A 17,911-nucleotide genomic window follows, 5' to 3' on the forward strand; every position below is an offset into this window, starting at 1 on the left:
ATTATGCATATGCATGTATATCTGTGTAAGAATGAAATATCTCTAGAAGGACCATATCAGAAGTTGCCTCTGAGAACAGAAAAAAATTATAGTCATGAAGTTTTATTTATCTGTGTTTTCCTTTTATACCTTTCGAATTTTGTATTATCCATTTAAATATTTTTAACATTTTAATTATGTTAAGTGCAAAAGCAGAACATAAAATTATATATACAGTGAGACTGTAAAAATGCATTTAAAAAAAGGAAATGAAATATCAAATGTAAAAGTGCTTGTTGGAATTGCAGTTATTTAAAAATCTTCCTTCTACTTTACTGTATTTTCTACATTTTCCATAAATATTTTACCTTTGTAATCTGAAAAGATAATTATTTTATTTTTTTTTAATTTATTTATTTATTTTTGGCTGCCTTCCATCTTCATTGCAGTGGCTTCTCTTGTTGCGGAGCACGGACTCCAGTAGTTGTGGCACATGGGCTCAGTAGTTGTGGCTCGCGGGCTCTAAAGCACAGGCTCTGTCGTTGTGGCACACTGGCTTAGTTGCTCCGCGGCACGTGGGATCTTCAAGACCAGGGATCGAACCTGTGTCCCCTGCATTGGCAGGTAGATTCTTAACCACTATGCCACCAGGGAAGTCCCAAGGTCATTATTTTAAAAAGAAAAAGTGAAAACACTCAAGAAAAGGATAAAAGGTGAATGCTGCTTTTTTTTGTTGTTCAAAAAAAGTAAGTGGCCTTGGAGGGATACATTAGGAGTTTGGGATTAACAGATATACACTACTATGTATAAAATAGATAAACAACAAGGACCTACTGTATAGCACAGGGAACTATATTCAATATCTTGTAATAACCTATGAGGGAAAAGAATCTGCAAAAGAATATATATATATGTATATATTATATATAACTGATCACTTTGCTGTACACCTGAAACTAGCACAACATTGTAAAAAACTATACTTCAATTAAAAAAAAAACAACAACTAAGTGGTCAGATTTCCCCATCAGAGCCTGCGGAATGCCAGGCCCAGAGCGGGGGCCTGGACCAGAAGGGTTGGGTGGGGGCAAGCTGTCACCCTGCACAAAGTGGTGGCTTGTCTGGCAAAACCAGGGCTCCCAAGGCAAAGTAGGGACTTGTGGCAGATCTCACTTATCCTGAGTGGCGAGGACACAGAACAAGGCCCATTCTAACCCAGCTGTGAGCAGCCTAGCATGGATACAGGAAACTGTCTGAACACAGCCTTGAGAGTGAATATGAATACTTTCCATGTTGACTCCTCAAAGCATTATTGTCCCTACTCCATTGTCTATATATTTACAGGCTCATAAGAAACTTGGGAGAATATCTTTAAAGTCCTTAATCCTGGATTTCAGTCCTCTTTTCTTAACCCTTGGCCTCATTGTACTTTCTGGGGTACACTCTGCCCCAGTTCAGCCCTCAGCTAGGATGCCACAGCTGAAGCCACACTAACCCCACCTCCAGCAGAGCCCTGGACTCCCCCAGCTTCAGGAGCCACCTTGTGGAAGCTTGAGAGTCTGTTCTCAAAGACGTCATGGGGGGGGAAAAAAAAAAAAAAAGACGTCATGGGATGTCATCTTTGGGATGTCACGTGCAGTGGATTTATATTAAAAGAAACTAGTCACACTGGGGCAGGGAGATTACATATTGTCTCCGTTTTCTCTGCTATCATTAAATATATATATATATAGAATGTGATGCTATAAAGGGTCTCTGAACACAAAATTAGAATGTTGTTTCTTCCTCCTAAGTTCTCCTGTGCCCTCTAAGGGGGTTGAGGGAACATGTCTGTTAAGGCACTAGCCACACATAAAGATAAGCAAGTCCCAAGGAATTCACAGCCCAACCAAGGGGAAGAGAGAGGGAAGATGGGAGAGACTGAGCCGCAGAACACAATTTCTTATAATTCCAGTGAGTCATGACAAAAGCACTAAGGGAGATGATCCTTTTACGCTCCTTGAGGAATGAGCAAGTGGAGGATTTCATTTGGGCTGGTGAGATTTTTTTCAAGCTGAGAAAGAAAGTGGAGGGAACTGCAAAGAAGAACTAGGGAGTGGAGTAGGGAGAGTGGGAATAGGAGGGCAGTCATTCCTTCTCCCTCACACCGGACAGAGAAACTGTCATACACTTTCAAAGGATATAATCATCACCCTTTAGTAGCTTTCTACAGTAGCTTTTGAAAAATTAATTTCAATACCCTCTAGCCAGTACAGAACCCTTGTAAGAAGGAAATAGATGGGAAAGCTGAGGTCCAGAGCTGCTAAAGTCATTTGATATTAAGTCAATTTGATATTAAGTCACTCCAGCCTTAAGAGAGGGACACCCTTATCTCACCATAGGAGCTGAAGGGGAATTTGGTTCATTCTTCAAAATGGAAAATCATTAATGTTTCTTCTGACAATATACAAGAATTATAAATGATTTTTTCAAGCAATACAAAAAAACAGGACTTCATAAGTTTACTCCCAGGAGATAAATGTCATCAACAGATCTTTTCGAATTTGGGCTAAGCAGGTTCTTGACTATATGCAACAGAAAGGGACTCTGGGTACCTTACGTAGAAAAGGAACTTATTAGGAGGACATTATATGGTTCACAGCACCAGAGGGAAAGCAAATTCAGAAAGATGGGCAAGAATGAAGGGGAACTAGGCAACCAGGAACCCAGCCAAGGTCAGGATCCTGGACAATCTAGTTAGGATGCCACTTCTGCTGCCAGAGGACATGGGACGGCTGCCATCACTGCCCCTGAGACTCTGGATGGCACAGCCACCACTGGCAGCCAACTAAGTTCTAAAACGTTCCCGCTTCTGGATTCTAAATCCAATTGGCCAAGTTAAGGACACACACTTTCACTCTGGCTGCCAAAAGCCTGGAGAGTGAGCGTGTCTACCTTGGGGCACAGCTCTGCTGTCACCCAGTCCCATGCAATGGTGAGTCTCTCAAGAGACGGAGTGAATCAGATGACCGAGGGCAAATAAATGGCAAATATTCATTACATGTGTATTCATTCAGCTTTTCTGTTTGTGTATAAGTTGGATTTTATTATACACACTAATTGGCAAGTAGATTTTTGTTTTGGTTTCTTTAGGACAGTATATCTTTTCATGCCAATACAATAAATTCCCCCCTAAATTCCTGCACAGTATTTATTGTATAGATATTGTCAGTATTTATTTAATCAAGTTTCACTCAATGGACATTTATTTTTATTCTTTACTCTTAAAAACCACACAGCTGAGAACATCCTTGACCAATTGGCACTCGTCCTAGTAGTCCCTCAGGATAAATTGCCAAAAGTGCAATTGCTGAGCAAATGGCATATAAAATTTTATCTGTCGCCAGATTGACCTGAAGAAACATTATCCTTTTACACCTTCACTAAAACTTATGAGAAAGTCCAAAAGGGATTGTCTCTTTCACTGATCTGATTCTAATCTACATGTTAAAAGGAACCATGCCCCAAGTAACGTTTAAAGTAGGAGAGGGAAATGGAAGCGGAACTTTCTGTGCAGATTTCTCGGTGGCTCTAGCTACATGGAACGCCAAGGAATCAGGTGGGGCGCACTTCCTGGCGGCGATTCGCGCTTGGGGCACCTGGGCCATGAACGGCTGTCCCTAGACGTGCCAGTCAGCTTCCCTCCCCGCTCGGCTAAGATAACCTACCCGGGGTACTCGCAGTGTAAATAAATAAATAAACAATACGGAGCCCAGGATGCGAGCGCCGAGACTCCTGCTCGGGGGTCTATGGGTCGGAGCCGGCCTTCTCCGGTCATCGCGGGCCTAGCCCCGCTAAGGCCGACCCCGCCAGCCTGCCGCCCCCCGGGCTTCCCCAAACCCGGTGAGGACCCCTGGAGGAGAGCAGGGAGAGAGGCAGCAAGAAATGACACCCTGGGACCGGGATCGTATAGGACGCCGGGGACGCTGAAGCCCTCGTTGCTCCGTTCCTGCCCGCCAGTTCGGCTTGGGGACCAGAGCCCAGGACCCAGAGCCAGTAAACCCGGCATCCGCTGCCGTTTTCGAAAGGCAGCCGGGCGCGCCCGCTCTGTGGCTTGAGGAGGCTCCCGGCCGCCTAAAGCAGCCAGCGGGTCCCATGGTGTAATGGTTAGCACTCTGGACTTTGAATCCAGCGATCCGAGTTCAAATCTCGGTGGGACCTCTCGAAACCTTTTGGTTGTACAATTCCTGTTTTGGAGGTCCCTGGCGGCAGTGGCCATCTCAGGCTGTGCCGGCGCTCCCCCCGTGACCTACCTGACCGCGATTCAGGGTCCCTCCCTCTTTCTCAAGATGCTTTCATTTCAGAACCTGCCTGAAGGTCGCGGTGCGCATGCGCGAGACTCGGGGCGGAAAAGTAAGTGTCTGTGGGAGCTGGAGCGTGACTTGAGCTTGCTGGGGACGGCCGAAGGCGCCCGAGGGATCCCGAGGATCCCGCTTCGGGCGGGGAACAGTGGCAGCCTTCTGGTCTAGGAAACGCCACCGCCACCTCCACCCCCACCCCCGCCCCGCAAGCTGCCGGGAATCCTTCTCCCCATTGGCTAACATGCAGAAGTGCCAAACACTTCTGCTCTGGAAATCGCGAACGAAATGGCCCAACGGAGCCGAGGGGAGCGGGAGGGAATAACCGACTGCGGAGGAGGGCGTGTGTTTGGGGGTCCGTCCGCCCGGAAGTCGGCCAGATACTGAAGTGTGTCTGTCTGTGTTGTCCGCTACTCGGGCAGTAGACTGCGAGGTTGTCTTTCAGTCGGAAAAAAAAAAATCCCTTAGTCAAGGAATCCACTCTTCAATCCGTTTCAGCCGGTCAGGGTATCTCTGGCGGCGGTTTCTCGCCGTATCGATGGGCTATTTCTCCCGAGCAGACGATAGGAGTCTCTATGGGGTTCACCCGCAGGGCCGAGCGAATCTCTTTTGGCGAATTTGTCCAGGGTCGGTGATTTGGGTGCTGACCAAGCGCACGTGATTTGCAGGAAAGGCTGTACTTCTGGGGTAGCGGGGAAGAGACGTACACGGAGTGTTGTCTTCTTTGGATTGGTATCTGGGTTTTGAGAGCTGTCTGTCTCTCGGGGACAAGTGACGAGGGAGCCCGCTCACGCATTTGTGATCCCCCTACAGGGTGACTGGCGCTGTGGTTATACGGCCCCGCGCCTTGGGAGGATGCTATGGAAACAGAATCCTCGCTCTGCTCTCCCCATCTCTCTCCTGAGCACCCTTCCTCCCCACCCCACCCCGCACACTCCTTAAACATTTGAATGAATTTGTGTGTATGAGCGATCCCAGCTTCAAAAATACCTAAACGTGAGATGTGGGAGGACTTGCACTAACAGATATTAAAGCTTATTATCAACTATTAACTATAGGAATTAAGACAGTGTGGTACTGGTGAAAAGAAAGACAAACATACCAATGGAACAGAATAGAGAGCCCAGATACAGCTGCACACATACTTGGACCAGTGATTTACGACAAATATAGCACAACCGAGCAGTGGGGAAAAGGACCTTTTTTTCAATAAATTATTCTGGGACAATTGAGTGTCCATATGGAAAAATATGAAATCAAATTCCTCCCAGTTTACACTAACACAGCAATGCATTGCATGTGAATTATAGACCTTTATGTGAAAAAAAGAAAAAAAGAGCAATAAAGCTTTGGAAGACAACATAGGAGAATATCTTCATGACCTCAGGGTAGGGAAAGTCTTCTTAAGCAAGACACAAAACGTTCTAAAAGTTTGATATATGTCACCATATTAATATGATATTCTATGTTTTTCTTATCAAAAGGCCCCAGTAAGGAAGTGAAAAGTAAGCCATAGAATAGGAAAAGATATTTGTAATGCATAACTAACAACTTGTATCCAGAGTATATTAAAAGCTCCTAAAATTCAGTAAGAAAAAAGACAAACAACCTAATGGAAAATAACAAAAGGCTTGGACTGGCACTTCATAAAAAAAAAAAGGAAATCCAAAATAACCGGTACACATGAAAAGATGCAACACATCAGTCATCAGGAAAATGCAAATTAAAAGCTCAATGAGATGCCACTGAGATGCCACTCACCAGAAGGACAATGCTGAATGTTATTGAGAATATGGAATAATGTGAATTCCCAAAGGAGCGTAAATTGGTGGAAAGCAGTTTGATATCTACTAAAGTTGAAGATATCATACCCTATGATCTAGCAATTTCACTCTTGTACATATACACACAGAAATGTGTGCTTTTGTGCACTTAGAGACATGTGTAAGAGTTTTGGGCAACATAATAGCCAAAAATTGGAACTCAAATGTCCACCTACAGTAGAATGGATAAATAATTTGCAGTAAGGCCACACAATGGAATATTACACAGCAACAAAACAAACGGACAACTACATGCAACAAAATGGGTGAATATTTTTTTTAAAGTATTGAACAGAAGAAGGTAGATACAAAAGGATAAATGATAAATTATTCCATTTGTATAAAGTTTCTTGGGACTTCCCTGGTGGCGCAGTGGTTTAGAATCTGCCTGCCAATGCAGGGGTCACAGCTTTGAGCCCTGGTCCGGGAAGATCCCACATCCCACATGCCACAGAGCACCACAACTACTGAGCCTGCGCTCTAGAGCCCGTGAGCCACAGCTGCTGAAGCCCGCGCACCTAAAGCCCGTTCTCCGCAACAAGAGAAGCCACCACAATGAGAAGCCACCACAATGAGAAGCCCGCTCACTGCAACAAAGAGTAGCCCCCCCTCGCTGCAACTAGAGAAAGCCCGCACTTAGCAATGAAGACCCAATGCAGCCAAAAATAAATAAATAAAGTTAAATAAAAAATAAAGTTTCTAAACAGGCAAAACTAACTACTGTATATTGTCTAGAGCTGCAAACTTAGATGGTAAAATTATCCAGCAAAGCAAAGGAGTAATTCACATATAAGTGAGGATATGGAATACTTTGGGGAAGAGAGAGGGCCATGATTGGAAAGGGGCCAGCAACAGTCTTCCAGGGGTACTGGTACTATTGTATTTCTTGTCCTTGGGTGGAGGTTACATAGATTGTTCACTTTACAGAATTTTGTTAAAATGCGCATTATGTTGTATGCACTATTCTGAATGTCAATTTAAAAAGTCAAAAACTGATAGTGGTGGCGCAGTGGTTGAGAGTCTGCCTGCCAGTGCAGGGGACACGGGTTCGAGCCCTGGTCTGGGAAGATCCCACATGCTGCGGAGCAACTGGGCCCATGAGCCACAATTACTGAGCCTGCGCATCTGGAGCCTGTGCTCCGCAACAGGAGAGGCCGTGATAATGAGAGGCCCGTGCACCTCGATGAGGAGTGGCCCCCCACTTGCTGCAGCTAGAGAAAGCCCTCGCACAGGAACCAAGACCCAGCACAACCATAAATAAATTAAAAAAAAAAAAGTGGTAAACAACAAGGTCCTACTGTATAGCACAGGGAACTATATTTAATATCCTGTGATAAACCATAATGGGAAAGAATACGAAAAAGAATGTATATATATGTGTAACTGAATCGCTTTGCTATACAGCAGAAATTAACACAACATTGTAAATCAACTATACTTCAATAAGTTAAAAAACAAAACAAACAAACAAAAGTCAAAAAGTACCTGCTTTGTTTCTGCCATGATCACAGATGAGAAATCTGAGATCAAAAGTTGTCCACAGAGAGGGAGTCAGGATAAAGATCCTCTCTCTATTCTGAGCCAGCCGAACCACACTCAGAGGATCAGGTTCAATTCTAGGGATCACACAAAGACTGATAAATTTCATCCTGCCACTAACTGGGTGGGTGCATTTGGGTAAGCAATTTAAATGTTCTGAAATTGTAACTCTGTGAGGTGATGGATGTGTTAACTAAACTTACTGTGGTAATCATTTGGCAATGTATACGTGTATATCAAATCATTATGTTGTACACCTAAAACTTATACAATGTTATATGTCAATAACATCTCAAAAAAGCTGGAAAAAAAATTCTGCGCCTCATCTGTAAAATGACAATAACGGTGCCTTTTGCATAGCAGTGCTGTAAGACTTAGTAAAATAGTAAGCAAAAAGTCCTTTTCTCTGTGTCCCATCCACGATAGGCTTAATAATGTTAACTGCTAGAAAGATAACCAGAATAATAAAGACTATGGGAAGTCAGATTCTTGAGAAAAAAACAAATGCTTATATGGGAAGGAAAATAAAACTTATAGAGCACTTGTTAGTTGTCAATTTATTTGCCTAGCTGTTCCTAGTCTTGGTTGCAACAGAGGCAGAGAATGAGGACTCGCGGGTGGAAGTTAGAGGGGCAAATGGGAAGAACTTTCTAACAGGCTGAGCTGTCCATCAATGGAACAGACTTGAGAAATTTTGAGCTTCTGGTGCCTGGAAGTCTGGAGTCAGGGAGCTCAAAGGTCTTTGCCACATGGGGTGTAGGAAGATTTCTGCACTGAGATAGAGGTTGAGCTCCACAAAAGTTGCCCTGCCTTCCACCCTGAGCTTTGATTTTTTTTTTTTGAAATTTTGAATTTTATTTTATTTATTTTTTTATACAACAGGTCCTTATTAGTCATCAATTTTATACACATCAGTGTATACATGTCAATTCCAATCTCCCAATTCATCACACCACCACCACCACCCCCCCGCCACTTTCCCCCCTTGGTGTCCATACGTTTGTTCTCTACATCTGTGTCTCAATTTCTGCCCTGCAAACCGGTTCATCTGTACCATTTTTCTAGGTTCCACATATATGCGTTAATATACGATATTTGTTTTTCTCTTTCTGACTTACTTCACTCTGTATGACAGTCTCTAGATCCATCCACGTCTCTACAAATGACCCAATTTTGTTCCCTTTTATGGCTGAGTAATATTCCATTGTATATATGTACCACATCTTCTTTATCCATTCGTCTGTCGATGGGCATTTAGGTTGCTTCCAAGACCTGGCTATTGTAAATAGTGCTGCAATGAACATTGGGGTGCATGTGTCTTTTTGAATTATGGTTTTCTCTGAGCTTTGATTCTGCTGGGAATCCTCACGCCCGCTCAGGACTTACTCCCCAGGACCTTTCTCATCATGTCTCCAGTGGCTTTCACCATTTTTTGTTTGTTTGTACAAAGATCCTCAGTAAGATATCTGTTTTACATCACAAACCAGTTCACACATACACAAAACTGAAATAAAAGTTTGAGAAACAATATTCACCTTTATTCCATGTAAATTGCACTCTGATATTTTCTATGTTTTTATTTTTTTAAAGCTGGTCTCGGGACTTCCCTGGTGGTCCAGTGGGTAAGACTCCACGCTCCCAATGCAGGGGGCCCAGGTTTGATCCCTGGTCGGGAACTGGATCCTGCATGCATGCCGCAACTAAGAGTTTGCATGCCGCAACTAAAGATCATGCCTGCCGCAACTAAAGATCCCGTGAGCCGCGACAAAGATCCCGTGTGCTGCAACTAAGGCCTGGAGCAGCCAAAATAAATATAAATAATAAATAAAGAAATAAATACTAAAAAAAAATAAATCTGGTCACAACTACTAAAGTGATTTCACAACTACTCACTAATGGTTCTGAACCCACCACCATCCCCTCTTCCTTCCCCTCTCTCTCTGAGACCCCCCTCCACCTCTCCTTCCTTTTCCATCCCCAGTAGCTGAGGGGAGGACCTCTCTCTCCTCCTTGCCAACAGTCTGAGGAGCCCCTACCATGGGTTTATTTCACGGAAGGGCCCCCAGGGACAGCATTGTCAGGAAGGTAGCGCCTGCAGGATGTTGTCCTTGCCTGGAGTGACCAGCAGAGGGCAGAACACCAGGACCTCCAGGGAAGCAGGGTCTGTGCATAGCCTGGCCCCTCCCTTATGCTAGATTCCCAGGGCTGTCCATTCATTATCTTCTTTTGTTTATTCATTTGTGCATGACATAGTGTATATTCAATACACAATGCCTGGCGCATAGTAAGCCTATAAAGTGGAACCACACAGTCATTCCACACCCATTTGTTGAGCACCTACTATGTTCCAGGTGCTGGAAATACAAAAATCAAAGATTTGACCTCCGCCTTCAAGGAGCTTGAAACTTGACTAATAAATGGAAGACTAAAGGATAGTTTAAAATGAAAGGTTATAGGCTCAGGAGTACATGTAGACACCAAAGGTAAGTGAAGTCCAGCTAGGTAAGGTTAAAATAAAGAAATCCAAGCCAAAGCTCAGAACAGCATGAAGCTTTACAATTTGTGTAAAAAGAGGGAGAATGTTTATATGTGTTGACTTGTATCTGCCTAAAACATCTCTGAGAGCTCATGTGAGAAACAGGTAACATTGGTTTCTCCAGGGAGGAATATAGGAGAAGAGGAGGGAGGGACTGTTCATGGTATGCCATTTTACACTTCTTTCTTAAATTCTGAACTACCTAATTTTGAATGACCTATTCATTCAGTCATAAAGGAGAGAATCTGGAAAAGCTTTCCTAGAAGGGATGCTTAAACCTTGTTGTGACTCTACATGAATTAGCTGGATACAGCAGGTGTCTCAAGCTCAGCATGAGCTGGTGGAGGAATTAAGAAAAACTCCACTGATGGAGCCCTGGGGGCAGGTGGGGTGAGCAGTGGGGAGAGCTGAGGCCTCAGGGGTAAGCAGGGGTAAGCAGGACCCTTACCCATGGTGTGGGAAGGGCCTTGGTGCTAAACCCACAAGTCTTGACTTGGTCTTACAGGAGGTAAGCAAGGGAGCCACAGAGAGACACTGCAGCCAAGGCGTTGGGGGTGGGAGTAGAGGGACCAGATGAGGGGAGCTCAGTGGGAGGCTGTTGGAACAAAGGGATAGACAGATGAGTGTGTGAGCGGGGTAGAAGGTAGAGTCTTGAGGAATTTGCATCTGATCAGACGGCATGGGGGAGTGGGCAGAGTCCTCGTCTCTTCTTGGCCTTTTTCTCCTCTCCCGGCCCCACTGGTTTGTTTCCTCAGCTCCGATGCTGCAGGTGATGTCACCCCCTTCACCCATTTCCGTGGTCTGGTAGAGAAAAGTCAGAGGGGCCAGGGGGACATTGAGACACTACTGCAGAGTCACCCCCCCTGACCCCAGCTTCTAACCCTCAGAAATGGTGGAGGGGGACAGGGAGTACGAGCATTTCGATGCTATTTTGAACCCCACTTTAAACCCTGCCCCTGGATAAGCATCCTGCCTTCTCCAGCAGTCTGGGGCCTCTGTCTCCCTACACAGGACCACACACATGTTGGCCCAGGACAAAATGAAAGTGTGGGACCCTTGTTCAAAAACTGAGAATTTCAAGATGGAAGCAACAGAGTGTTAAACAAAGCACAGGGCCCTTCTAAGCAGGGGGCCCCGTGTGACGGCACAGGTGGAATACACCCACAAAGCTGATCTAAGTCCCCAGGCCTCAAGCTCAGCTGGGGAACTGGTGGGAGGCGGCTGGGGGCTCTGACTAACTTTCCCAGAGACCCTGAGGTCAGGGATGGGTAATTGCCCTCTGCCTGAGGTACCCACATGCTGAGCAGATAAGACCCCGGCCCCCACTCCACTCGCTAGGGCTGCAGGGGTGGAGGCGGAGCTGCCTGATCCACTAGGCAGGATTTCAAGCTGCAGCCAGCCCTAGGAGCTGAGCCTGGAATTAACTAGTCAGCTGTCTCCTCTTCCCCTCTCCTCCTTCTGATGCCTGGGAATTTCATCCTGGGAGTCTCCGGCGAACGTGCAGTGTGGAAGGAAGGTGCTAGAGAATTTGAAACTTGGGAATTATTCAGCTGGATGTTAGTTGACCAGGAAATCAGAAGTTCAAGAGCATCCCACCCACCTTCCTCCCTTTTCCTGGCTTGGCATCATTTTACTGCTCAGGATCATCAGAATTTCAATGATCGTGTCTCTGCTTGGTGTCCTCACACCTCTGATCCTCTCTGCTTGGTCTTCTCACGGACCTCTTCCTCCATCCCAGTAAAGCAAAAGTCCCTAGGGGTTTGTCAATCTGGTCCATCATCTGGACGTTGGTGGCCTTACAGAGTGAGCGCTGGCCTGGTGAAGCCCCAGTTTGGTGCCAGCGAGGAGATACCATGTTCCAAAGATGAGGTGCTGTGGAGAGCCTGCTGGATGAGCTCTGACCTGAACCAGTAACAACATCCATCTGGTGCTTTCCTTTCATGGCAAAAGGCTCAGGGATCTGTGGGGTGGAGGTGGAGAAGGGTGGCTCGGATTACTTCAGTGACCCAACCTCAGAACATCATTCTTGCCCTATGAACTTGCTCATGTGAAGGAAGGAATGCTGTCACCAGGGCACAAAATACTAATTCCTTTGAAGTGGAAGCTGAGATTGCCTTTGGCCACTGGAAGCTCCCCTGGCACTAGGAAAACAGACAGAAAAGGGAGTCAGGCTGTTGGGCCCTCCACTGATCTTGAGGTCCTATGATGGTCACCACATCTTAGCGGGACTAGGAGGGTACAGGTGGAGCCAAGAGAACCTCTGGGGCACTGTGCCCTGAGTAAAGGTGTAAGTAGATAAGGTAAGGGGCCCCTGGAGAAAGAGAACCAGGCATGGCTTTCTTGACATAAGAGAGGCCATTTTTGGCCTAAGCCATTTGGTGATCTAAGCCTGGCCACAATGCTTGCCCTTGAACAGGTCTCAGTAATTAAAGATCTTAAGGGAACAAAAGAATGCAAAAACAAACAACTGTTATCAGGCGAGAGAAGTTATTGTACTATATCAAAGATAATATATCAGTTGTAGAGACTCCCAGTTCTGCTTCACTGGTAAAGATAAGCCTAAAGCGCTCAACCACTAGATCAGCTGGAACCTAAGGGATAATGATGTGGACCTTTTTTGACCCCCATGACTTCAATCAACTCAAGCTTGGACTCCTGTGGACCCTTCATGAATATGCATGTATCCTTAGCTTAAAACTTCCCCAATTTTACTGCTTTGGGAAAGATCCCTGGTGTTCTCCTTACTTGCTGTAAGTAATAAATCCTTCTCCCACTCTTTGGCTTGGTTGTGTCTTTTAGCTTGACACCCACCAGGAGGCAGACTGGGTTTTTCAGGTAACAAAGGTGAGCAGAAGAAACCACTGCTCTACCTGGAGCCCTGATAAGGGTTCAGAGTCCTGAGGAATGAAGGTAGGAGTCAGCCCCTGGACCAAGAACTCCAAGCAAGGAGGAAGCCATAGCCCATGACCTACACCCATGTGACTGTAGCCCCCATCTGTTTCTCCTTTCTTACCGATGGAGCCATATGGAATATTAACACTTCCCCATTAAAAAAAAAAAAAAGTATTATATTTAAATGTTTCCTCTTCTTTTCCTGCTCTTAAGCAGAGTATATTGGGGTGGCTGAACTTATTATTGAGGTCACAGAATGGGGTAGTGGGGTTACTATGGAATTGGGAAAGGAGTGGACAGTTCCCGGGTGATCCTGGATTCTGACCAGTGGCCCATGACCTCACCTGTAGGAGCAGGACACACCGTGGGGCTGTGGCCCACTGGGGAGGGGCTGAGGGAGCTTGCAGCTCAATGTATTATGTTAGGTTTGTTTTCAGCTCAATGTATTATGTTAGGTTTGTTTTCAGATCAATGTATTATGTTAGGTTTGCTTTCAGCTCAATGTATTACGTTAGGTTTGTTTTCAGATACTTGCTTTCAATTCTCTCTCACCCCCCCAGGCCAGAAACTCGTCAGCATCCTTGACCACCCCCTGTCCCTCGCTTATCTCTCAATGAGATGTCAAGATCTGAAAACTTTATTTCGCAAAGAACTCCCCCTCTAGACTTATAGCCACTGCCCTAACCCACCTCTCCCCTGAGCTCACAATCATCTCCTTAACTCCCTCTCTGCCTCCACTCTTTCTCCTTTCCATCTTGTCAAAAGCTATTCCCTTCTAAACGCAAACATTACCAACCCACTCCCAGCAGATTCAGTGGTTTAGTATTGCAAGCAAGACCCTCTGATGGTCTCCAACCCCACCTCTCTAGCAGCAGATCCTAAAAATCTAGGCCTTTCTCTTGACATTCCAACAACTGATTTGCATTCAAACCCATATTCTTTTTTTCTTCTTCTTTTATCTATTCCTCTGTTCATACTGCCCCTTCAACCAGATTTGCCACCCATCCACCCTTTACAACTTAACCCCTTAGGACTCAGCTCCAAATATCACCTACTTTTCGAGGCCTTTCCTGTCCTCCCTCCCAGGATGCAACGCAGCCACTCAGCTGGATTTGATAGCCCTTCTATGTGTCCCCCTCATACTCCACGCAGACCTCTCTGACATTGCACTGAATGCATTGCATCATGAATGTCTGTCTGTGGCTCCTTTAGACAGTAATCTTCTTGCTAACAAGGCCTAGGAATTAGTCTTCCAGACCTTAGCAGGATCCAGCCTCCCTTATGCTAATCAAAACCTGGCCTTCTGCGGCTTAAATACCCTCAGCAGCTTCCTATTGCAATGAGGGTCAAAAAGAAAGTTCTTACCTGAGCTCACAGAAAGGTCCTTTAGACTTGACCTCATCTTCTTCTCCAGCCCCATGTTTTACCCCTGCCAGGTTTGTCCTCACCCCGCACCCCCCACTTGCCTGCAACAGTTCACTTTGACAGTTCACATTGCCCTGACTGCCCACCTGCTGTGTGTTCCTGCACCACCCTTGACTTTCCTTTCCTCACGGCAGCACTTACTGATTAAACTGTATCCCTGTTTCATGCCTTCTATGCTAAATTCCATGAAAATAAGAGCCATTTGAATTTAGCTCACTTTTCTATCCTAGCCCAGCATGGAACAGGCACTCAATAATATTCAATAAATCATGACATCATGACTTTACAAGCTCTTTTTGTCACCAGGCCATCTGGGGTGATCCAAATGACTAGGAGGAGTTCCACAGGACCGGACATGAGGTGGGGGAAAAGGACACCCCAACTCCAGTCCTCAACCCAAAAGCTCTGAATGGGAATTCTGGTTCCTAGGCAGACAGTGGAGGGGGGAATTGGGAGGAGTAACTGTTTCCCAAGGACTGTCCCAGGTCTCAGGGAACTGCAGTCTTTTCAGACCCCACGAGTTTAGGTGTCAACTGCTAAGCCGGGGAAGCTTTCCTGGGAGTGTTTCCAAGTGGGGTCAGCAGTGACCTAGCAGGTGGTAATGGGAGAGAAGAGTTCAAAGCAGGACTGGGGAATGGATTCATGATGCATGCAGCCAGCCATCTTCACTCATTCTGTGACTAAGAGAAGGTGAACATCCACTGGTTCCCTGGGCGTCCCAGGATACTTGGTTCTGGATAAGGAGGGAGCTGAGGAGGGGCAGGCATTCAGGGTGAGGGGCTCCAGTGCCATCAGCTTGTCATACAACCGCCTTTTTCCTTGAAGGGATTCTTGTCCTCAGGGATGCCTTTGAGAAGAGGGTCATTTCCTGCTTCGGCCTCCACGTAATCCTTGATTTCCTTTCCTGTCTTAGAAATCTGCGAGAAAGTAAAGTGTGGTCCTAGCCCTTGTCTGTTGCTCAGGATTCATGATTTGTTCAGTCCCAAGAAAGCAGGCTTCTGGGCAGGGTGGGGATAGAGGCCGGAGAGGAGAAAGATGAGAGGCACAGGCAGGTATGAGTTGCTTGACCAGAACCACAAAGCCTGACTCTTACTGTGAGGGACTTTTTGGCCAGGCCCGGACCAGGGACAGGGCCAGACACATTGAGCCCTCCAGGCTCTGAGGTTATCTCTTACACACCTTTGTGGGATCAAACCCTGGCCTCCTTCCACTTCCCATCCCATTCCAGAGGCACCTCCTGCTCTTTCTACTGCCCTGGAGAAGGCCCACCACCGGGCTGTCCATCACTTCCTCCTTCGTGTGCTGGCTCCATGAGGACCAGAAAGGGATGGAGAAGAGGGAGCAGGGAAGGGAATAGGAGGCTCACCGGAGCTCTTGGGTTCTTCACTTCCTTCTTCAGCTGCTCCACCTCCATCTTTAAGAGCTCCTTCTCGCTGAGCTCCTGGGCCATCCTGCCCTGGAGAGACCAGGTCCTGGAAAGGATTCCACAGCTGGGATTGCAAATCCCCTGGGCTCCCCCAGCTCCCTCCTCTGTACTCCCCACACCTCAACTTCTACCCTCTTCCCTGCTCACCGTATATTCTCATCACTCACCGTAGATTCACTGCACCCCCGCCCCCACCCCATTATGAGTCTAGCCTCTGGAGGAGAGGATGCTCCCTGCCTCATGGGGGAGATTTGGGAAGTAAAGTTATTGTCCCACCTAATGACACAGGTAGAAGTTTTCAGGAAACTCCAGGTCCTGTCAGAAGAGAGAGTAGTTTAGTGACTAAGAGAAAGACTCTGGAATCTGCCAGACTCCAACTCTGATCGTGACTCTGCTGCTTCCAAGCTGTGTGGCCTTAGGCAAGTTGCTCATCCTCCTTGAGCCTTAGTTTCCCCATCTGCAAAATGGGTATAATAATGGTACCTACCTTATATGATTATTGTGAGTACTAAGAAAATAATGCATGTAAAATATTTTAACACACTGCCTGGCACATAATGAACACAATTCATTTATCATCAGCCCAGTGCAACCTTAGCCCCTCTTACCTGACAAGAAAGAATGTGCACTTCGAGTCTTGTCCCCGATCCAGACAAGATGGAGTTTGAGCCTCCTAGCTCCTCATCAGCTGAAAGTCTTTGGATAAAGCAGATGGTTTGGAAGCCCAAATCTCTGATGCCTAAGCTGATCATAGGCTCAAGGTTCTAAGCCCATCCAACAGCCTAAGCCTCCAAGACTGCCACCACTGCAGGCACCCTGCCCCCTGCATCGGCCCCCCTCCTGTAGTGACCCCTCTGGCTTAGAGCCCACTTCCCTGTTCTCACCCTCCAGCCCTGATTGCTCCCCTTCCCCGGCCTTCTCTCCCAAGCCCTCTCCTCCCCTACCTCTGAGCCTGCTCTGAGGCTATTCTTCCCAATGAGGCAATTCCTAGACCAGCTCCTAACTTCCCTCACCCGAGAAGCCTTGTGTCCCCATTTTGAGCCCCACCATTTCACCTTACAAGGTTCTCCCAGCTCAATCTTCATTCACTCATTCAGTAAAAATGTACTCACTTAGGACCCTGTGCCTGTCAGCACTTGGGCCCATGGCCACCTCTAACACCCGTGTCCACACTTCTTTGCCTCCATGCCTCCTCTTGAGACCCATGTGTGGGTCTCCCTCAGCAGTCCCTGAGCTCAGGGCCCACGTCCTGATCTCTCTCTTGGTCTCCTCCCAGGACCACCCAAGGGCTATGCCATTTAACAGTCACTGAGCTCCTGCTCAGGCTGACGCTTGTCCAATGACAGGGGACCCTCTCAAGGAGCAGATGTTAAGGGACCGATGTGGTCAGTGAGGGATCCTCTTTTTTCTCTAGAATGAATGACAGACTCCCCAGTGGGAGAGGCGGGGAGGAGCCCCGGAGTCCATCCTAACTTCCCCTGCTCCAGGATCCAAGTCCCACTCACAGCTCTGAGCACTAAGAAATTGAGATCAGGACAGGACCCCGGAGGTCATCCAGTCTGAGTCTCCTGTGAATGCCGGAGATAGAGCACAGACCTCCTGAGGCGGGATCAGTGCTCCGGCCACCGCTGCCTCCTAAGACTGACCTGCTAATCTGGAATTTAAACCTAGTGCTTCTCAAAGCCAAGTCCTTCCTGTTGTCCCATCCGAGTCCCTGATTCTACGCTTGGTCAATTTCATCTTGTCCTGCCGCTATCAGGCACAGAGCATGTATGTACACCAGATCTTCATTGCAGGTGACCCTTCAGAGACTTGATGATGATTCTCAGGGGACCTCTGGCTGTATCTTCCCGGTGTCCAGCGTGGTTTCCCTGGCTGCTGCTTCGGCTGTTTTCCATTGTTGCGGCACCACCGCCCTATGGCCCCGAGCACAACCGGTCTCCATATCCTCTCC

At 46.8% G+C, this 17,911-nt stretch overlaps 1 protein-coding gene and 1 non-coding gene across 4 annotated transcripts; one reads left to right on the forward strand and one right to left on the reverse strand.

Annotated features, from left to right (window-relative positions):
- Positions 1–4,107: 4,107 nt before the first annotated feature.
- TRNAQ-UUG (transfer RNA glutamine (anticodon UUG)) lies at positions 4,108–4,179 on the forward strand. The gene has a single exon. It is a non-coding gene; the product is annotated as a tRNA-Gln (tRNA).
- Positions 4,180–14,825: 10,646 nt separating this feature from the next.
- On the reverse strand, positions 14,826–17,899 carry GNGT2 (G protein subunit gamma transducin 2). Of its 3 annotated transcripts, none has more exons than XM_061175784.1 (4): positions 17,604–17,899; positions 16,566–16,653; positions 15,898–16,003; positions 14,826–15,448 (listed from the first exon to the last, which is right to left on the reverse strand). In XM_061175784.1, exons 3-4 carry the CDS (start codon positions 15,979–15,981, stop codon positions 15,323–15,325), a joined length of 210 nt encoding a protein of 69 aa, XP_061031767.1. In that variant the 5' UTR covers positions 15,982–16,003; positions 16,566–16,653; positions 17,604–17,899; the 3' UTR covers positions 14,826–15,322. The 3 variants fall into 3 exon arrangements, with proteins under 3 accessions (XP_061031767.1, XP_061031768.1, XP_061031766.1); XM_061175785.1 differs by lacking the exon at positions 17,604–17,899 and adding an exon at positions 16,234–16,272 and having other exon boundaries at positions 16,566–16,594; XM_061175783.1 differs by lacking the exon at positions 17,604–17,899 and having other exon boundaries at positions 16,566–16,788.
- Between the last annotated feature and the right edge of the window lie 12 nt (positions 17,900–17,911).

Source organism: Eubalaena glacialis, chromosome 19 (assembly GCF_028564815.1).
Source record: "Eubalaena glacialis isolate mEubGla1 chromosome 19, mEubGla1.1.hap2.+ XY, whole genome shotgun sequence".
Classification (NCBI taxonomy): domain Eukaryota; kingdom Metazoa; phylum Chordata; class Mammalia; order Artiodactyla; family Balaenidae; genus Eubalaena; species Eubalaena glacialis.